Raw genomic sequence first — 19,936 nt, 5'->3', positions numbered from 1 at the left:
CATCCACGTTGCCTGCTCAGATCACAGAATGCAGGTCTTCTTCATATTCCACGAATTAATAAAATAGCAGTTGGCGATAAAGCCTTTAGTTACAGGGCCCCTAGCTTATGCAACAGTCTCCCACCCCATATTTGAAGACCAAATCCAGATTGAAGACCTATTACTTCAGCCTAGCCTACTCACACCTTACATTATAGCCTGCTGTAACCATGGCTGCTGGTGCTACTGTACATGCCATTGTGTGTCTCTGTGTTGGCCCACCAGGTAGATACATCTGTTCTCACCAAACTATCCTATTCTCCTCCCCACATGTCCAGATGGTGCCCTGGCTGGGCACCATCTGAGTTGGATGCTGCATCACTGCCATGGATCCAAGAGGGACATCACGGATATAGCTATTTTTTAGGAGGACTTTGCTGGTCTACAGAGATCTGCCTGGAGTACTAACACACAGGAAACATGATGGATGGATGGATTAATACCCTCCTTATAATTTCCTTTTTTAAAAGTATATAATGTTAGCATGCCTAAAAGGGTTGGGCAACCAGTTGACCTTGGACCCCTAGAGGTTTTTTTTCTCCTTACTAAAGAGATTTTGGTTCCTCTCCTCCGTTGTCTTCTGGTCTTCTGTTCTGTATTGACAAATGTATGGTCACTTGCATTGTTAAGCACCTTGGGGCAACCTTGTTGTGAAAGGCGCTATATAAAAATATATTGAATTGAACAATTTAATGAATGAGGTCTGAGCATAATATAAATTTGCAGTTGGAAACAATACGGCTTTTTCATGTATTTGTGTGGATTTCTAGGAGTGGAATTTTAAAAATAAAGTTCTTTCAATCGACATTCTTATTAGTAGCTTGCTAAAACTGGGGACAAGTTGTTGTTCAGATAACCTATCTCGATTATAATCAGTTTTATTTTGCCAGATTTTTCTTTTATGTCTTAATTATTATAAAATGCACTGGCAAGAGACAGGATTATGGTGGACAAAGTGTAGTACTAAACCACATACACATTATACACTGATAATTTGAGAAGACTTAACATTTAAAATGGCATACGTACCTACATCTATCTACCCATTTTCGAGCTGCTGCTTCCAATTCAGGGTCACGAGAGAGCTGGAGTCTATCCCAGCAAGCAATGGGCACAAGTAAAAATATACCCTGGATGGGATATTGCAAAACACAGATTCCACACACTCCACACACTCACACCTGGGTCATTTTGTTTCTGAAGCTCGTTAACCTACCAGTATATTTTTGGAATGTGGAGGAAACCAGAGCACCTGGAGGAAACCCACGTGAACATAGGGAGAACATACAAACTCCACGCCGATAGCCCCCCAAGTCTGTACATTGAACCCAAGGCTCCACCTCTGTGTGAGACAGCAATGCTAATCCACTATGCCACCATGCTGCCCAGTTTACGGAAATGTGATATTTAAATAATTCTGCTTGATTCGTTTGCCTTCAGCTTGTTTATTTACTATACATATGCAGGTTACTGTCTGATTTTGTTCTGACACAGTGTATGTGAGATTTGATGTAGGGCTTGATGTTATTCTGGAAGGCAGCATAAACAGTCGCCTGTGTGACAATTTGATTTAGAAAGTGGGATTTACAACCTTAGAAGATTTTCAGAAGGATTTTATTTCTGAGGGAATTAATCACTGTATTTCATATGCACATGCATTTTGTTATCTGTGTGTCTACATATATATTGGGATATACTAGCTATACCAATGTGAGTCATGTATAGTTGTGTTTACTTGAGCCCTGGAAAACAAAATTTGGAACCATATGTATTGAACTTCTTCCCTCTGAATGGGAGGCACAAATAGGTGAAGACTTCTGAAATGATGCCCATATACAGTAAGACTATTGAAGACTATGAAGTCAATGGCCAGTCTAGAAGACCAGGTCAGTGTACTGTATCTCTAGAATTGAAAAAGCAATGTCCTCAACTTCCTTCATGCTAGAGCCTCTTCTAACTCTTTGTGAGGTCAGAGGCGGTTTTAAGTACTGAAGAAAAATGGCCATAAATATAAGGGAACAGGGCTGTGTTTTTTACATTTGAGTGAATATTTATTTTAATAACCACCAGGCTGATTGTGTATCGTTGGATGCATTAGTTTGGTATAGAAAAAATGGTTCTCCTAGTTTAGCTTTTTTTTTTGATAGAGCAGACTGTCATGTAGAAATCAGCATCACCCTTTAAATAACTGTCATGTTTCAGTTGTATTGAGGTTGATCCATTTTTGAGAGGATGAATGTATCTTGGGACTGTAGATATTGGGCTACACATCTTGTACTGTATTTTGTTTTTAGTTTGTAATTACAGTTAATGAGCCTCTAATTGTTGTTTCAGTTTTCCTTTTGTGTAATAAACTTTGCATTTAAAAAAGACACCAGGTGGCTATGTTTGGAATATTATTTCACTGCAAAGCACATATTATTAATTTTATTTATTATATATATCCAAACTGGGGTTAGGATTTCTGCTCTGAAAACACACTGTTTATAAGATTTGGTGTCACAGTGGAAATATAATAATATCATAAAATTAATAATATTATTATTAAATAACACCATAAACAAAATATCACTTAAATATATAGTAACTTACAGTATACAAGTTTAATTCACAATGAAGTCTTACATTCATGCAGTATTTCCTGTGCTGTTCAATTCTGTTGTAAAAAAATAAAACCTCATTCAAGTTGTTCACTTCCATTTGCTAATTATTCCAATAGGTTCTGCAATTTGAAGCAGGTGATGAGAAGCATACTATTAGTACTTTTTAGTGGCAGGAATACAAACAAAATTGAAGAATGTAACTACAGAATTATATTGGAGGTATTATAAACAGCATAATGTAGTTTTGCAAGGTATATAAGCACCTTCTTATGGGCCTGGTATTCATCAAGCAGGTGAACACCTATAAATCCTGTTTTTACACTGAATAAAAAGACATGACTATTTTCTGTTGTTTTCTAAGTAATATTTAACCAGCATACAAACAAGTTTTTTGAGGACTGTGCATCAAGATGTCCTTTTAAATATTCCTAGGAGGTCAGTATTGTTCCAGCCTTGAGGATCAGGGCTGTTTTGATTGGAGTTTCAGTACACACCACAAAGTGCCCCTCTTGTGAGAACTAATAGCCCTGGTAAAATAATGTATTATTCAACTTTTGACTCTCTGACAATCGTAAATTTTGCATGTTCTAATGCGCCATCATGAATAATTAATTTCGTTTAAAAAATATCAAGAAGCAGATTGTCTGTTTCCTGAGTGCTTTGCAAAAGTTAATTGCCTCTAAAGTTATTCTACGGCATCAGCTAATTGTTCACTTTTGTCAAGCATAATGGAAAACGTGATGTTAAAAATCTATCTTTGTTCAGTCCAGGCTAGCCTTTTCTCCATGTGAATGCATGAGATGAGCTAAAGCAGCAAAAAAATCAATCATCAAAACAGAAAAAAGGGATTCATCGGAAGATTAAATAGAAGTGGCCATTTCATGGAAAGAAATTAATATACATTTACAGATGCAAATCCCAAACGAGAAGCCATTAAAGCATAAGCACTATGAAGTTCGTGAGGGTCAAGAACAATTTATTAGCCTATATATTCGCACCAGGGAAGAAAGGTGTATTAAATTGAAAAAAGTAAGTGAAATATTTTATACAAAGTTTACACATAAAAACAGTACTGTCATAAAAAAGTTTTCTGTTCGATGCTTAAGGTACGCAATAAAAATACATTCTTGCGTACACTTTAACGCTTCTCTTAATAATAACTGTGTACAACTTCCAAAATTGTTCATGACAATTTGTTTTCCAATGAAAACAAAAGAACTTGCGTAAAAAAACAACCGCATTGGAAAATTTAATAAGGGAAAAAACTATTTCCACGCTCTGCAACAGCTTCGCTCAGGAGGACGTCTCTCTCATATGACGTTTCCTTGTTGTTGTTTTTTTCCTCAGCATTTCCGCTTCCGGGTTAGTTTTAAAAAAAATCTCTGTAGCGGGAATGGATTGGTAGGTTAGAATTCTGTAGGTTAATTGTAAATAATATTTTATTAGCTAATGGATGAAATGTCTTCCCCGGTCCCAGCTGTAGTCTCTCTGTTACCGACAGAGGTAGCTGCTTCTACCTCTCCGAGTCCCAGCGCCACAAAAGGCCAAGCGCCCACTCCTGCGTCCCAGGCTCGGTGTAAGAAGCGGCCGCTCAGTCCTGCTACTAGTCTCGGCCCGACCTCGGCCAGCAACAGCAAGAAGAAGAAACTGTCTTTCACCTCTTCCGCCGTGCAGTCTCAGCCACAGGTACCCTATTTTGGAAGGCTAATAAAGGAGAACTCCAGTACTCTAGTGTTGTAGTTATATTAATTTTATCCTGTTCTGATGTCTGTCTTGCTTTTCCTGGGCTGGGCTGCTGTAACGCCTCAATTTCCCTTCGGGATCAATAAAGTCTTATCAAAACCTAAAGCTTTTGTTTCTATAGCGGTATGAACTGGTGCGACTAATATCTAAAACCGTACGTGTTCAGTTATTCTGCCAGCAGAGTAGACTGAAGAGGTTGTGATGTAAAATGTAGAGCAATAGTGACCAATTGAGCACACATCCGCTAATACCCTGTCATTAGTGAAACGTTTTTTTCCCGACTTTTACTTTTTAATCTCTACAGCAGGGAAAGCAGTTGGTCTTCGTCACCACCAGCGTCGCTAAACTAAATTTTTAGTGCTGTTACCTGTTAATTCACACAATCTGAAGAAACGGGCGTCAAGACTAGTGAATTGATCATAGATTCTATGCAGTTGAGAAGTTGCGACTTATGTTTATAAATTGCTTAATTAATTTATCCATATATCTGTTTTCTAACTACTTCATCCTTGATGGATCTGTAAGTTAGTCGATTGTTGTGACATTTGTGATTTGAAATAGAGAATGATACTTTTCTCTATCATTGGTATAGGTTAACCTACCCTGTAATTGTATTTAAGACGGATTTATTCTTTGTTTTGTTTTTGAAAAGGCAAGGTAGCCGATTATAGTTTGGTTCTAGTTGGATGCTCGTTGGATTTTCAGAAAGAAGAACAAGTAAAGGGTTATTCCATGCTGCAGAGAAAAGACAACCTTTCGGCTTTAGAGCCTTCTTCGGGTGTCTCTTTTCTTTTCGGCATGGAATAAACCTTTACATGTTCCGTTGCAGCCGTTGCATCCTGACGCAGCTACCTGGGTGAACTTTTTCAGAGTTCTTTGTTCTTGAAGAATTCGCTGATCAGTTTTGGCCAGGCTTCAGAACCTAAGTAGCTATCCTCGCCAAGTAAGTGAAGTAGCAACGCAGCTCATAATGATGTCTGCTGTAGCTACTGGCGTCTGTGACATCCTTAGCACAGTTGAGCCGCCACAATGCAAGAAGTTCCATACTGCAAGCTCCGGACATCTACAGCAAGCATCGGTAGTCAAGTAGAGATATAAGGTTTTTTTTTATGTTGCAGTCCACTTCATTGTCTACTACACACTCAGAGGGATCATGCTGGCTACATACAATGCTTGTCAGATGGCTAATTGAGTTTCAGGTATAGTGGCTGAAAATGCCACCAGCACATTGAAGGCATTCAGCATATTCTCAAATTTGAACTCCAAGATGGCCAAAAAAACTAAGACAAGACTATTGTTGTTGAAGTGCTGAGTCCAGGGAAGAAATCGGATTATTTTCCTCCCAATTGTAGCCTCCATTTCACTCTGTCTTCAGCTGGTTGTTCATGATGCCCTGGAGCCAGCTGGCACTTCAGGATGAGGTGTCTAGAATAGTATCTGATTGCCATAACTCCAGTGCCACAAGGTGGGTTAGCCAGCTGACAGTGCTGATATCTGTTCTGAACCTTTCTGTAGACATTGTATCTGAGCTTCACGCCCCTTGATTCTGAGTTTCAATCGGATTTGAAAATCATTGGGAGGCTCTGGAAAACCTGGAGCCCTCTTAGGGAGTCACTGAGAATGTGCATGGAGTCAACACAGTTTTGGCAATAATGTCCACTTGTGTCTAAGGTTTGTCCTGCTGTAGCACACATCAGTAAAACCAAAACAAGATGGTGAAACACCTAATACAGTTTGATGGAATGCTGTGGAATAGCTGCAAGTTTGGATCCTTGCTTCAGATTTGAGTGGTGCAATGATGCGCAGTATGAAGAAAGGACTATGTTCTCTTGTTTAGCCCATCTAGCCATCTGTACCTGTAGAAGGAAGTGTGGCAGTCAAGGTTTTCAGGCCTTAGTGGTGCAACCTAGGTAATCCAAAATGTGAAGCATTAAGGATAGTTAGGTGATCAGAATCAATCAATGAATGATGACAATCTTTATAGCTGTGTGCAATACATGCTACAGTACAGCATTGTCTGTGGTTTCTTTTCTTTTGGAATTCTTGGATTTGTACATGTGACACTTGAATTGACTATATTAATCTTAAAGAACTAGAATTGCAGTTAAAGGAAAAGTATGGAATTGATCATTTGATCTGAATTGAAGAGATTAGAAGGAATTGAACTGGGCTTTAATTCACTCCAAATCTAAAATTGATTGTAAATGACTGTCACGATCACTTACATATACGATCACGTCTTGACAGCTGTGAATCTGTGACATTTGTGAATTTGCTCATTGCGATTTGGTCTGGCCAATGGATGAAGAGTGGAGTGGACCGAACTGAGCTGAAGGTCTTTAAGGGCAACTTTCAAATTAGCGGTTCAACAGACAAGGATCACAAGATGAATCTAGTTCGTGAGTGAGCCTCTCCCTGCCTCCCGCCCGAATAGCCTCTACCCAGCATCTGCATCTCTATGTGGTCTTGTATTATAAAAAACACTACTGCTTGTGTTGGTGGCGTGGGGAATGACAGGCTGAAGACGGCTTTACAGGCTCTCTGACAGTTTTATTGCCTGTTTCATTACAGTGGGCGTGCTAATCACAGAGGCATAAAGTGGAAGCGCTGGCTGCATACAGAGGAACGATTCATGTATATTTTAGCTGATTACGATAAGTTTGTGAGCTCTCATGTTTCTTTTAGTTGATCAGTGTTATTTAATTTAAAGCCGAAGCATCAGTATTTTAATTATTGGGAAAGGTTATGTCATTTAACCACACGTTCTACACTGTATACTGTAGTGCAAATCTGGCTAGTCATTATGGTTTTCTGCACTGATCCCTTACGAATGTTGAGACCCTACTGTGTACTACAAGGCATTAATTTTATAGTGAAACTGACAGGCTCTTTTTGTCAATATGTCAGTTCTAGAGTATAGACCTGTGTAGTGTAAAGGACTTTGATCAGTATCATTTCAATGACTCTGAAAGTATTGCTTGTTTGCGTTCTAGGTAGTGACAGCAGATTCATCTGGAGAGAATAAATCAATGACCTCTGACTCAAGCACAGTGGCAGTGGAGTCCACAGTCAAGCCAGTGCCATTCAAAGACCAGAGCTTTGTGGTAAGTATCATCTGCCACCTATGGAAGACAGCCACAGCCACTTCACCCTACTGTCGTTTTGTGACTACATTAGGATAACAATTCATTCTTTTCAACACTTAATTTTAAACCTTCATTTACACATTGTAGCGCACGACCTCCAAGTAAAAAAATGCCCAAACAGTCTAAAAAATCATTTCAAATGAAAACCTAGAAAAGTTTGTTGTAATCTGCTCAGTTACAGCAGATCAAAAGTTTTATGTTATATTATAATTTGACAGAGCAGAATGGAGAATCTGATTTCTGCATCTGTTATATCTATTGTATTTCAACTTGCGTAAAACAGAAGTGTCACTGAAACCTTAGCAGTTGTTGTCTGCTTTATTTATACACTAGTGGAACGAGTATAATTTCCCTGAGAGTAGCTGCCGTGCTGAGACATGTGCTCTGTAGTTAGGGGAACTGATTCTCCCATGGGCTCTGTGCTGAGCTCTACTGACCTGTGAGAAACAAAATATCGGCAGTGGATATTGCAGAATCCTGTAACATGAGAAATTTATCTTGAGCGCTTGCATGCTGTTCTGAATACATTTAATTACTATGCAAGGATTTGAGTAACCTAACTAAATGGATCAATTAGTAGAATTAATGACTAAAAGCCCCTTTGGAGACTGTCATAAAAGCCTCTTTTCCTCTGCTGGGGTATTATTGTCAATATACAGCCTTTTCTGTGTTGCAGTGATCAATACAGTCTGCACATAACTACAATAGGAGGTAAAGGTCTTATGCCTCTAATTCCTAATTTAAGAAGAGGGATCATGATAGTCATGCAGAGCACGGTCATTATTCACAAAATTCACAAAAACTAGACGGGTTTAAAAAATGACAGCAGAGGTTTACAATATTGCAATAAGAATCTTGACTAAAGGGCTAAAATAACTTTTAGATTTGTGATATGACGTTTTATTGAGAGAAAGTGTAGCAAGTGGTATTTATCGTATTAGTCTGAGGGTAGTTTCCGTTTCTGGGGATGCAGCAGTATCATGTTGCTGTAATAAGCTGATGTACATAGGGCCAAATTCCAGACATCAGAAATGATGATTAATATTGACTTGCCTTCAATGGGGGTTTTCTCAGAACCAGTTTTCAGAATTGACCTGGTTAGTGACAATACAGAACACATAGTCATTTGGTTCATTGATTTGAGTTAGATATCTAGGGTGTCATGTTCCTTGCCCAGGCAGCGGTTGCAGAGTGTAATGAGTGGTAGATAAGGTGGGCATTGATGCCCAGGATTGTTTAACGAGAGCTTTGTTGTTATTTCATAAAAATGGCTTGGAGGCTCAGATCTAATTGGAGGCGTGACCCTCACTGAAATCACAGAACCTGGGAGGTTGCAGGAGTTGCCTTTTTCCAGGGAGCAGATGGAAGGTTGCCGGATCAGTTCCAATCCTGCCCCTGATGATAGTGAGCCTGTAATAATAATAATAATAATAATTGCTTACACTTATATAGCGCTTCTCGGGACACACCACTCAAAGCGTTTTACAGGTAATGGGGACTCCCCTCCACCACCACCAATGTGCAGCCCCACCTGTATGATGCGATGGCAGCCAGACATCACCACACATCATCTATCAGTGGGGAGGAGAGCAGATTAATGAAGTCAGTTCATAGATGGGGATTATTAGGAGGCCATGATTGGTAAGGGCCAATGGGAAATTTGGCCAGGATGCCAGGGTTACACCCCTACTCTTTTCGAGAGACGCCCTGGGATTTTTAATGACCAGAGTCAGGACCTCGGTTTTACGGCTCATCCGAAGCACGGCGCCTGTTTACAGTATAGCGTCCCCGTCACTTTACTGGGGCATAAGGACCCACACAGACCGCAGGGTGAGCGCCCCCTGCTGGCCCCACTAACACCTCTTCCAGCAGCAACCTTAGTTTTTCCCAGGAGGTCTCCCATCCAGGTACTGACCAGGCTCACACCTGCTGAGCTTCAGTGGGCTGCCAGTTGTGAGTTGCAGGGTGATATGGCTGCTGGCTGTAGTGCACTACCTCTTGAGAAATCCCTTTGATAGTCAGAGAGTGACATAACCCAAGCTCAGACACTCGATTACCTGAATCCTAGAGTTCAGCCTGCACTCGGAACAAGTTCCTTCATTGGCTGAAACACTTGACACTAACGTCCGAACTTCCATGGTTAAAATATCTGGAAAGGGGCTTCTCAGCATGAGAGCATCGGTGAGAAATGCATATATGTGATCATGCAATGATCTGTGCCTGCACACTGTAGAGCTAGAAGAGTCTGCCAACCTGCACAGATCATGTATATTTATAACCCCTCTAAGCCATTGCAACATGCAGTATCTCGTTGTTTTTGTTAATTAACCTCATAAAATCCATGTTTGAGCAGTATATCATTAAAGTTGTTCTTTAATTACACACCCTTCAAATGTATGCAGTACAAAACCAATAGGAAGTTCCAGGCTTTGTACATACTGTACAGCTGGAACCCCTTCATCCTTTCAAAGTTTACAATGTCTGAATTTTATTAATACCAATGCTTTTTCAGTGATAAAGATAATTAAAATTAGTTAGGTCTTTCTACTTGTTATAATTGGACAGTCTGGATTAAAATGATCTTTCTGCCCTTTTTTCTATCTACTGTACAACGATTTAATTGCTGCAAGGCAGCACATTTCAGTCTTATTTGAAGAACAGAGTAATCAAGGTGAAGGAGACACCACCACATTAATTTCTGATCAAGTTAGAAATTAGAAGTTTATTTAATTGTCATACCTGTCATTGTCCGTTTTGTTCTTGGTATTCTGTTGTGGGTTACACTTTTTCTCTCTTTGATTGTTCACGTTATTGTACTAAATCTACCAGCTTTGACCTGCAGCTGCTCTGAATAAATGGCAAACTAAAGTTGAGTCATTAAAAGTTATAAGGCTCAACCTTTTTCACCTGAAGAGGATTTTTTACTGTTTTTACTGTTTGTGTGTATACCTGATTTGATCATATAAAGCGAACATTCATGTGTACTGTTTCAACTTCTTAGTTGAGAAGTCTCAACCTAAGCTCACTTTACAAATACAATAGATAGAAATATCTATTTTCTGCAATTGGTACTTGTCATCTATAATGCCCTCATGTGATTTATATTCAGTACTCTGCCTCCCCGAATGAGGCACATCGAACCTTTATTAAAGCTGATTAATTGCGTTGGATTATTCAAATGGGCTTGGTCACTTATGGCAGTTAAACTGACTGACTCTTGTGGACTGTGCAGTTACTCTTCATTATGCCTCTTAACGATTTCCCTAAAAAGATCAGATTTATTCTCGGTGACACAAGGACTTCTTGGAGAGCTATCTATTTATATGTCAACCTACTGAGGGGAGTGCAGTGACACTTTAATAAACCTCTTAGGGTATTGATTCAGATTACCCTGTGAAATGATGCGTTAAGTCACGTGGCAGTGATAATAGCAGTGCCTGGTGAGAGCTTATTAATGGAAGTGGGCACAGCAGCACGCTCTGCTGCCGGTCTCTGAGCAGGCAGGCATGCATCAAAGGCAGGGGCATGCGTTACATACTGTAACTTCACGGGTCAGTTGGCATTTTCTGCTTGGTCTCTTAGCCATGTGCACTGCAGAGAAGGAACTTTTAAAGATGAGCTCTTCCGAAAACTAAGATTTTGACATACGGCCACTGGTTAGTTTAAGCTCTGCCCCCCTCTGCAGACAGTACAGTGAGAGCTGAATGTACTATGAGGAAGAGAACGTGCTGTCAAGCAGCCATTTGGGATACATGACCAGACTATGGAAGATAGCTGCTCCTCTCTTGTATGGTGCATCTGCAAGTTATTTTATTAAAAGTAATTGCAAATTTTCTGGTATTTGCTTTTCAGGTGTTGATTATTTTTAATTAGGCCTTCTGTCACATTGCCCGAGAGGAGATTTTTTTTTTTCATTGTCATCTCCGTTCGCTTCTCCCCACCACCAGTTTATTCCTCCATATCTTGTAATTGTAACTCCTCGGATATGACAGAACGCTAATAGACTTGCTGTGTTTTCAGAGGGAAGCTAATTAAACTTTCCTCCAATTGGTTCTTCTTTTTAATTGCATTACATGGCACAAACTGAAACAATATCTGTGCTTTACTGTGACATGACACTTCATGGGTGAAAAAACAAATAGTGTTGCACACCTCTGAAGATGTGGAGTCACTGGAGTGGTGAAACTGTTTTTAGGAAATTGCCCCGATTAAATACTAGTTGTAAAACAAATGGAAATCTGGTTAATACATGGAAAATATCGGGGGACATTGCACACCGCAAAATACCAATTTTGTCCATGAACATCTAATTATACGAGTCATGGGAGATGTAATGTCCTCCCTGAAATTACTTTTTCAGATGTATTGTGGTGCCTTAAATATATATTGGCTCTGCAAATATAGAAAGTGCCAGTTCAGCCAGATGAACTTTTCAATGTATTTGGTTCTATCCAAAGTGAGCTATGTTGCAGTAGTAGGGTCTTGACATCTGCCAATTTAACATTCATGAATAACGTACAACAGCAATGCCCCACCCAGAATATTTCCATTGCTAGTCCATAGCCCCGACCACAGCACCACACTGACACGACAATATGTGGAAGGCAACAAAACAAAAAGCATGCTAAAGGTTACGACTGGACTGAGAAGGTGGAAACTATTATGAGAACAATTTATTTCTTCCTTGTGAATCTCTTATAGAACATCTCCAATTTCACATGATGGGTGTCGTCTGCCTTGAAATCACTGTGCGGCTGTTTTCCGTTATTGTATCAGTGCCCCTAAGATTAATTTGTGAAGCGCAGGCTAGATTTTGCCACTTTGACTGCAGCGCTAACATTTTTTGTCGTCTTTGGTTACAATAGCATTCCCACGCTACTATTAATCCCAGGGTGATTGGACACGGTGAACTAATTTGCTGTTCTGGTTGATGTGATGGAGGAGCTCAGGCATATGAAGTTCTGCTTATTACTGTTGCCTGCAGGGTCCCTTGAAAAAAAAGGTTGAGCTCTTCCTCATACGTGTCAGGTTTCTTTGCAGCAAGCCAAAAAATAAACATTTTGGGAGAAAGGACATCACGTTCCTGTTTTGGACTTAATTGCCACTAAATATTTCAGGGCCTCAGTTAATACTGAAAAGGAGGAAAACATTAGTGGTTTTGAAGAATTCCATGGGCCTGGTGTACATGCTAGGTTCAATCAAGCTGCAACAAAAGGGGCTTCAGAATCAATCAACTTTAATGAACTGGGAAGATTGATTGAAATATTTTCAGTTACTTAGTCTCCCCATTGTCATACGTTTATGTGGCAGGAGGACTTGTTATTCAGAACATAAAACGTAATGACTTGTTACCACATAGTTTGTACCATATTGGTTTAGAAAAATCATTCCTAGTGTGAATGGGTAATGCAATCCCTTTATATTTCCCTTATATATACCATTTTCCAACCAGTTTATCCAGTATATGGTCAATTGTAGCCTGTCCTGGTAAGCGATGGGTACAAGGCAGGATACACCCTGGATGGGACGCCAGTCCATCACAGAGCACAATGTCACAAACACACACACACTCACACCAGGCCAGTTTTCCTAGAGGCCAGTTAAACTGCCAGTATTTCTTTGAATCACATATAGCTTCGGGGCCTGTGCTCTGCACTGTGAGTGATGTCAAGGCTGGGTTCAGCAATCCCAGCTCTATGCTTCAGATTACATTACATTGACAGCCTCACTCTCTCACTCTCTGCAGCACTCGGGTATCGGTGGCGCAGCGGCCGGAAAGAAGAACAGGACATGGAAGAACCTGAAGCAGATCCTGGCTGCCGAGAGGGCGTTACCATGGCAACTGAATGATCCAAACTGTGAGCGTTTTTTTCCTTGTTTTTGGAGCCTTCCTTTGACAAAGGTGACTGCAAACATCCGTAGGTGTTCAGATGAGACACTGATATTCACGCCTGGTTCTTGATTTCATTTCGCCCTGGACTCTAAAGACTTAATTGGACTCAGTTGTCCACTTACTTAGTCTTTATTATCACTGTTTCCAAAGTCTTCACTAATTAAGACTTGTTCAATAAGAACTGGTGGGCTGTAGCCCTCTAGGACCAAGAATGAATATCAATTTAAGTGAATAATGTGACAGTCTACTCCCTTTCATTTTTTGTCACATGCACAGAGTACAAAATGATCAAAATACAAAAAATCTAATTTTAAAAAAGCTCAGTTATAGGGCTTTTAGATTGTGTGCCAGTGAATCCAGCTGCATCACACTGCCAGTAGTCTGTCACTTGGCTTGCTTTGGGTCTGCTCAGTAACTTGCAAGAAACGATCAGGACATTTCTGAAAAAGTTTTTGCTTATACAGTGCAGCCTGTAAGTATTTGGACAGTGACACAATTTTTGTTGTTTTGGCTCTGAACTCCAGCACATTGGATTTGAAATGAAACAATGACTGTGAGGTTAAAGTGCAGAATGTCAGCTTGAATTCGAGGGTACATACGTCTGTATTGGGTGAACCATATAGGACTCACAGCCCTTTTTATGCATAGTCGTCCCATTTTAGGGGACCAGAAGTAATTGGCTGCTCAGTTGTTTCTTGGCCAGCTGTGTGTCGTTGCATCATTAATCATGCACAAGAGAGCTTAATTTGAGGGTATTTATGTCTATATTGGGTGAACCATATAAGAATTACAGCCCGTTTTATACATAGTCCCCCCATTTCAAGGGACCAAAAGTAATTGGATACATTAATATAATCTTAAATAAAATATCATGTTTAGTACTTGGTTGCAAATCCTTTGCAATTGATGACTGCCTGAAGTCTGCGACCCATAGACATCACCAGACATCGGTGCATTCTTCTCTTTATGGTAGTCTTTGAGACATCTATGCCTACATCGTGGAGAGTGTTCCTGATCTCTTCAACGATCGAAAAGGCGTTTTTCTTCGCGATTGAAAGTATTCTCCGGTCATCCACTACTGTGGTCTTCCGTGGTCTACCAGGTCGTTTGCTATTGCTATGCTCACCAGTGTGTTCTTGATTCTTTTGTACCAAACAGTTGATTTTGACATACCTAATGTTTTTGCTATGTCTCTGATTGATTTATTCTGATTTTTCTTATATGTAATTCTTATATGGTTCACCCAATATAGACATAAATACCCTCGAATTAAGCTCTCTTGTGCATGATTAACGATGCAACGACACACAGCTGGCCAAGAAACAACTGAGCAGCCAATTACTTCTGGTCCCCTAAAATGGGAGGACTATGCATAAAAAGGGCTGTGAGTCCTATATGGTTCACCCAATACAGACGTATGTACCCTCGAATTCAAGCTGACATTCTGCACTTTAACCTCACAGTCATTGTTTCATTTCAAATCCAATGTGCTGGAGTTCAGAGCCAAAACAACAAAAAGTGTGTCACTGTCCAAATACTCACGGACTGCGCTGTATATGCCAGCCTGTGCATACGTTGATTGTATTCTGATTGTATTGCCAGTGCGGATGTTTAGTTTGCAGCTTGCAAATGTCTCCAGCACTGAGCTGTGGTAAAATATAAAAAAGTTTTTTTTATTCATAAAGAAACCTGAAACCTGAATTATTACCAGAGGCAGTGCCCATGTTTTTCCTAAATCTAATTAAGATTTTTCACACTGGAGGTTATATCTGGAAAGGTGGTTGGGTTCTGCCTAATGCCAGAGCTCATCCTAGAAATTTGTTTTTCAGCACTTTGGAAACAACATTCTTGTTGAGGAAATTGGTTTTTAAAATTTGCAAAGTTTAGGTTTGAGTTCATCCTTTAAAAACTTGTTCTGCTTTCTTTCCAGACTGTAATATAGATGCCCCTCCTTCCTTCAAGCCAGCTCGGAAGTACTCTGATATTTCTGGACTCCCGGTGAGTCTCCATGCAGCCTTTGCAAGGAAAATAGAAGAAAGCCTTTTGAGTGCAGAGCAGGGTTCTACCATGGCACTTCCTAGGAGTAGAATCATTTTAGTCAGACCCTACGAATCTGAGTTTGAGTTCTGCCTTTAATAGTAATAGTGCTAGTGAGTCCTACGTGCTCAAGGCCTCATTATGGTAAGAAGTGGCAGAGAATTCTTAGCGGCGATCCATCTGGCTTTTTCTAATTTAACTTTAATAAAAATCTGCTGAAGATGCACCTAAGCTCTCCATGAAGCCATATGCCAGTTCCTGCTAATTTGCAGCGATGTCAAATGATCAAGAAAAGAATTATAATTTAAGCTAATACCATTTGAAAAAGGTTTATTATATATTTTGTTGCAGGAATATTAATTGTCCACAAAACATTTTTATGGTAACCTGTAAGGAACTCAAGGAAGGAACACTTTTCAGTAGTACACAGTAAAAAAGACAAATTTCACTTCACTGTCCCAATACTTATACTTTTCACTGTAGGTGATATAGCGGGTTCACTGTAAGTCTATGATCCTGGAATTCACTCTGGACCTACAGTACAGTCCGAAAGTATTTGAAACAGGGGGACTATGTATAAAAAGAGCTGTGATTCCTATATGGTTCAACCAATATAGACATAAATACCCTTGAATTAAAGTTGACATTCTGCACTTTAACCTCATAGTCATTGAATTATTTCAAATCCAATGTGCTGGAGTTCAAAGCCAAAACAGCCAAAATTGTATCACTGTCCAAAAACTTATGGACTGTACTGTATATACAGTTGACAGTCTTTCGACCCAAAGCGCTATAGGAAAGTATTTTTTCTAAGCAAACTCCAGTGAGGGGGCCGCTCTGAGTGCAAATTGAGTCCTGTGACAGTCCTTGGAGCTGTAGCTGCAGTAGGAGGTTTTTACCAATTATAGACTCCAAATGTATGGAAACAAAATGACCAATTCACAACCTGTTCAATGTTAGTGCTGTGCTCTGTAAGATGTGCTTCTGTTTTCTTCTGTTACCTTTCTCCTCGATACTGAAACAGTGCCGCAGGGAATTAACATAATATTTGCCAAGACGATTAAAATGGTGAAATATGATGAATGCATGTTCAAATTATTTAATATCAATTTTCTTGTAGATTAATTGTAGAGCTTGCCTCTAAACTCATTGACAGCCTTGCTAATAACTCCTTTGCTGTTTTGGCTTTGTAGGCAAATTACACTGACCCACAGACCAAGCTGAGGTTCAGCTCCACAGAGGAGTTCTCCTACCTTCGCATGTTGCCTACAGATGTAGTGACAGGGTACCTGGCCCTGCGCAAAGCCACCTGCATCGTGCCCTGAGTGGACAGGAGGGGGCCAGCATGTGGCAAGGAAGACCTCAGCACTGCTGTATGAGAGCTATGCAGCACACAATAAAGGATTACTGTTGGCATATGCCTGAAAGTGGAAAGAAGCTCAGTGCACCCACTGATTGTTGATTAAAGAATAATTTTGATTCGGTTTGAGCTGAAACAAGGAAGGCCTGCATGTGTAAAGTATGCATGGATTTTGCTTCTCTGATCATGCTTGCATTCAAGCCCAGCACTTGAGTGAAATGAAGAGGCTTGTCCACTCAAAGCAGGCATAGGAGTACAGATATCTTCTGCAGCTTTAGTAGCGTGCTGACTGCATACCAGCACAGCACTCAACACACAGGGACTGTGTGCACGCTGCAAGGCCTGATTTACTTTGGGCTTTTAGAGTTGGCTTATAGGCTCTCTATATCACTCATCCCCCAAAGTATTGCCCAGTTATATAGAAGCGGAGATTGTAGGCATTTGCGATGCAACACGTAATATTTTCCTCATTCAATCTGAAACACCCTGTTGAGACCAGTGCAGTTCTTACACCCCAAAATGTTTTGTTTTGCCTGTGTTGCTATACCGCTGCTTCCCTTGCTTTCTTCTTACTTGAGGGCTTTTGAAGCTGGCCTGTTTGAAGTAGAAATATCAAGCCAGTGCGAATGTTGTGCAGCGTGCTGTGCTTGTCATCTACCAAATCGGTATGAATTTATTATTACCTGTACACAACATATTCTCAAATACACACGGCACTTGCTTAAAAAAAAAGTGTGACGGAATAGCCTGAAGTTAAGAATTCAGTTTTGATTGTTTTTTTATTCTGTGAATTTGAAGTCTTAACCGCAACTGCGGTGTGAAAGATGTTAATATGCAGTGATGCTTGAATGAAAGGTGCTTCTTATAAAGTGTTTCCTTGGTTTTAGGCAAGAAACTTGCAGAGCAAAACAGCTTATCTGGGGATGGCAGCTGGACTGGGAAACGTGTAGAGCTTTGTGTGACCTTGGTGCTCACAGACTGGCTGACATTTCGGGGTGTACCTGCTGGATACCTGAAGCGAGAGATGCAAATTAGTATGCCTTATGAAAAGGACAGATCTCTCTGTAACCTTATAATTTGTTTTGTATAGAGCAATGCCTCCAAACGTTTTAACTTGTAATTGGAAACTGTTAGTACTCTCTACGTCTGTAAATTAATTATACATCGATTTCAATCCTGAATCATAAAGTTTACAAAGGCAGGAAGAAACTGTGTGGGTGGAAAGTTTTCTGCCTTTGGAGAAAAAGTGTCTAAACCTGTTTTTTCAGATGCACTTTTCGTGTACTGTGTGGGTGAAAATATTTATTTTCTGGGTCACTTCAGACTGTGGTGTTGTCTAATTTAAACTAATGCTAATTTTTCTTTAATAAGTAAAATCTTAAGAAAAGACCTGGAAGCCAAAGCACAATAAAAATGTTTGGAGCAGCAATCTGACATTGTCTGCATTAGACTTTAATTGTGCAGTTTCTCCTGTTTAGCCAAGAAAAGGTAAACATTCTTTTACTAATGATTAAATCATTCCTCTAACTGAATGCCTTTTTTAAGGTGTTTTTTTTTCCATGATGTACTGTTTCAAGCAGGATTGCATAACATTAGAGGGGTGTTAATTTGATTGCCTCTTTTTTTGGAATGATCTCATTTATGCTAATTAAAGTCCTTCTTGTCACTTTCTTCCCGGAGACATTCTTTAATGTGAGTTATTTCTGCAAGGAAGATGTCTCGTTTTGCTTTGTTGTTTTAGGTTAATTGTAGTTTAAAGGTGCACTAATGTGACAGGGCAGGCTAACAGTCAGGCATGAAAGCTGGTGTTAAAATTGTTTTTAGCTCAAATGAATGAGCCTTGTAAAAATCTCTGCTTTAAGAAGTTTAGATTTGCATCCCTGGGTGAAACTGGAATACTGGCAGCACCATGGCACTCATTAATCTTGCACTTGGCAGGCTTAAGATAAGGAGGCTGGGTCCGTTTCTCCTGAGTGGAGTCACTGAGGGAAGAGCAGTGTGTGGGTGGTCTGGGTCTCAATTTAATAATCCAGCCAAGGCCGTTTCAGTTGAAGAAGCAGGGCTTTGACTAAAACAGTACCACTGTTGTACTGGGAAATGCAAAGCTACTGCATAATCCCACACTTCCCTTTTCACCCTCTTTATTTGTGTTCGATCCCATTATGCTTTAATCCTTGTAGAACAATCCCCACGACACAGTAAATGTAACGGGCTTTCGCTCATCTCGTTGCATTTTGTTCACGCAGTATCTTCCTTCGGTCCTCACATAGTGCTGAATTAAAGTATTTTGTCTGCACCTCCCTTGCATATAGACGTCTCGGCAGTACACCGTGATCATGTAGTGGTCCATACTTTCCATTGTTGCCGCAACAACCCTGGTTCGAATCTGGGTCACACCAGGAGATGACGAGAGAGTCCTCTTTTTTATTTTTTTTTCCAGCAGCTATATCTTCCTGCAACTCACAACTTGGATGGGAGACCTCCTGGGAAAGCTGAGGTTACTGCTGCAACAAGTGTTAGTGGAACCAGTAGGGGGTGCTCACCCTGCAGTCTGTGTATGTCCTAATACCCCAGTATAACACTATATTGTACAAAGGCGCTGTCCTTCAGATGTGACATAAATTTGAGGTTCTGACTCTCTGTGGTCATTAAAAATCCCAGGGCATTTCTTGAAAAGAGTTGGGTTGTGACCCTGGCATCCTGGCCAAATTTGCAATTGGCCCTTACCAATCATGGCCTCCTAATAATCTATGAACTGGCTTCATCACTCTGTTCTCCTCTCCACCGATTGCTGGTGTGTGGTGAATGTACTGGAGCACTATGGCTGCCGTCGCATCATCCAGGTGGGGCTGCACATTGGTGGTGGTGGAGGGGAGTCCCCATTACCTGTAAAGTGCTTTAAGTGTCCTTAAAAGTGCTATATAAGTGTAAGGAATTCTTATTATTATTAATAAAAATTGGTATAGACTTTTTTATTTCCTGTGAAGCATAGCACTGTAGTTGTGTCCCTAAAGTCCTTTGGACATAATGGGGAGTGGCTTGATTTCTTAGTCTCATCATTTAAATAATTACTTGCTTCATCAGTCAAAATCAACAGCTTTTCATCTATCTTTTC

At 40.1% G+C, this 19,936-nt stretch overlaps 1 protein-coding gene across 2 annotated transcripts; it reads left to right on the top strand.

The window, feature by feature from the left end:
• Window positions 1–4,001: 4,001 nt before the first annotated feature.
• Window positions 4,002–18,492, top strand: ino80c (INO80 complex subunit C). Of its 2 annotated transcripts, none has more exons than XM_069194999.1 (5): window positions 4,002–4,328; window positions 7,379–7,489; window positions 13,278–13,389; window positions 15,355–15,422; window positions 17,709–18,492. In XM_069194999.1, the coding sequence occupies exons 1-5, from the start codon at window positions 4,092–4,094 to the stop codon at window positions 17,769–17,771; spliced, it is 591 nt and encodes a 196-aa protein (XP_069051100.1). In that variant the 5' UTR covers window positions 4,002–4,091; the 3' UTR covers window positions 17,772–18,492. The 2 variants fall into 2 exon arrangements, with proteins under 2 accessions (XP_069051100.1, XP_015212658.1); XM_015357172.2 differs by having other exon boundaries at window positions 4,004–4,328; window positions 16,655–18,492.
• Window positions 18,493–19,936: the final 1,444 nt, after the last annotated feature.

This window comes from Lepisosteus oculatus, chromosome 10 (genome assembly GCF_040954835.1).
Source record: "Lepisosteus oculatus isolate fLepOcu1 chromosome 10, fLepOcu1.hap2, whole genome shotgun sequence".
NCBI classification, from domain to species: domain Eukaryota; kingdom Metazoa; phylum Chordata; class Actinopteri; order Semionotiformes; family Lepisosteidae; genus Lepisosteus; species Lepisosteus oculatus.
This window is presented reverse-complemented; position numbering and strand designations above follow the sequence as displayed.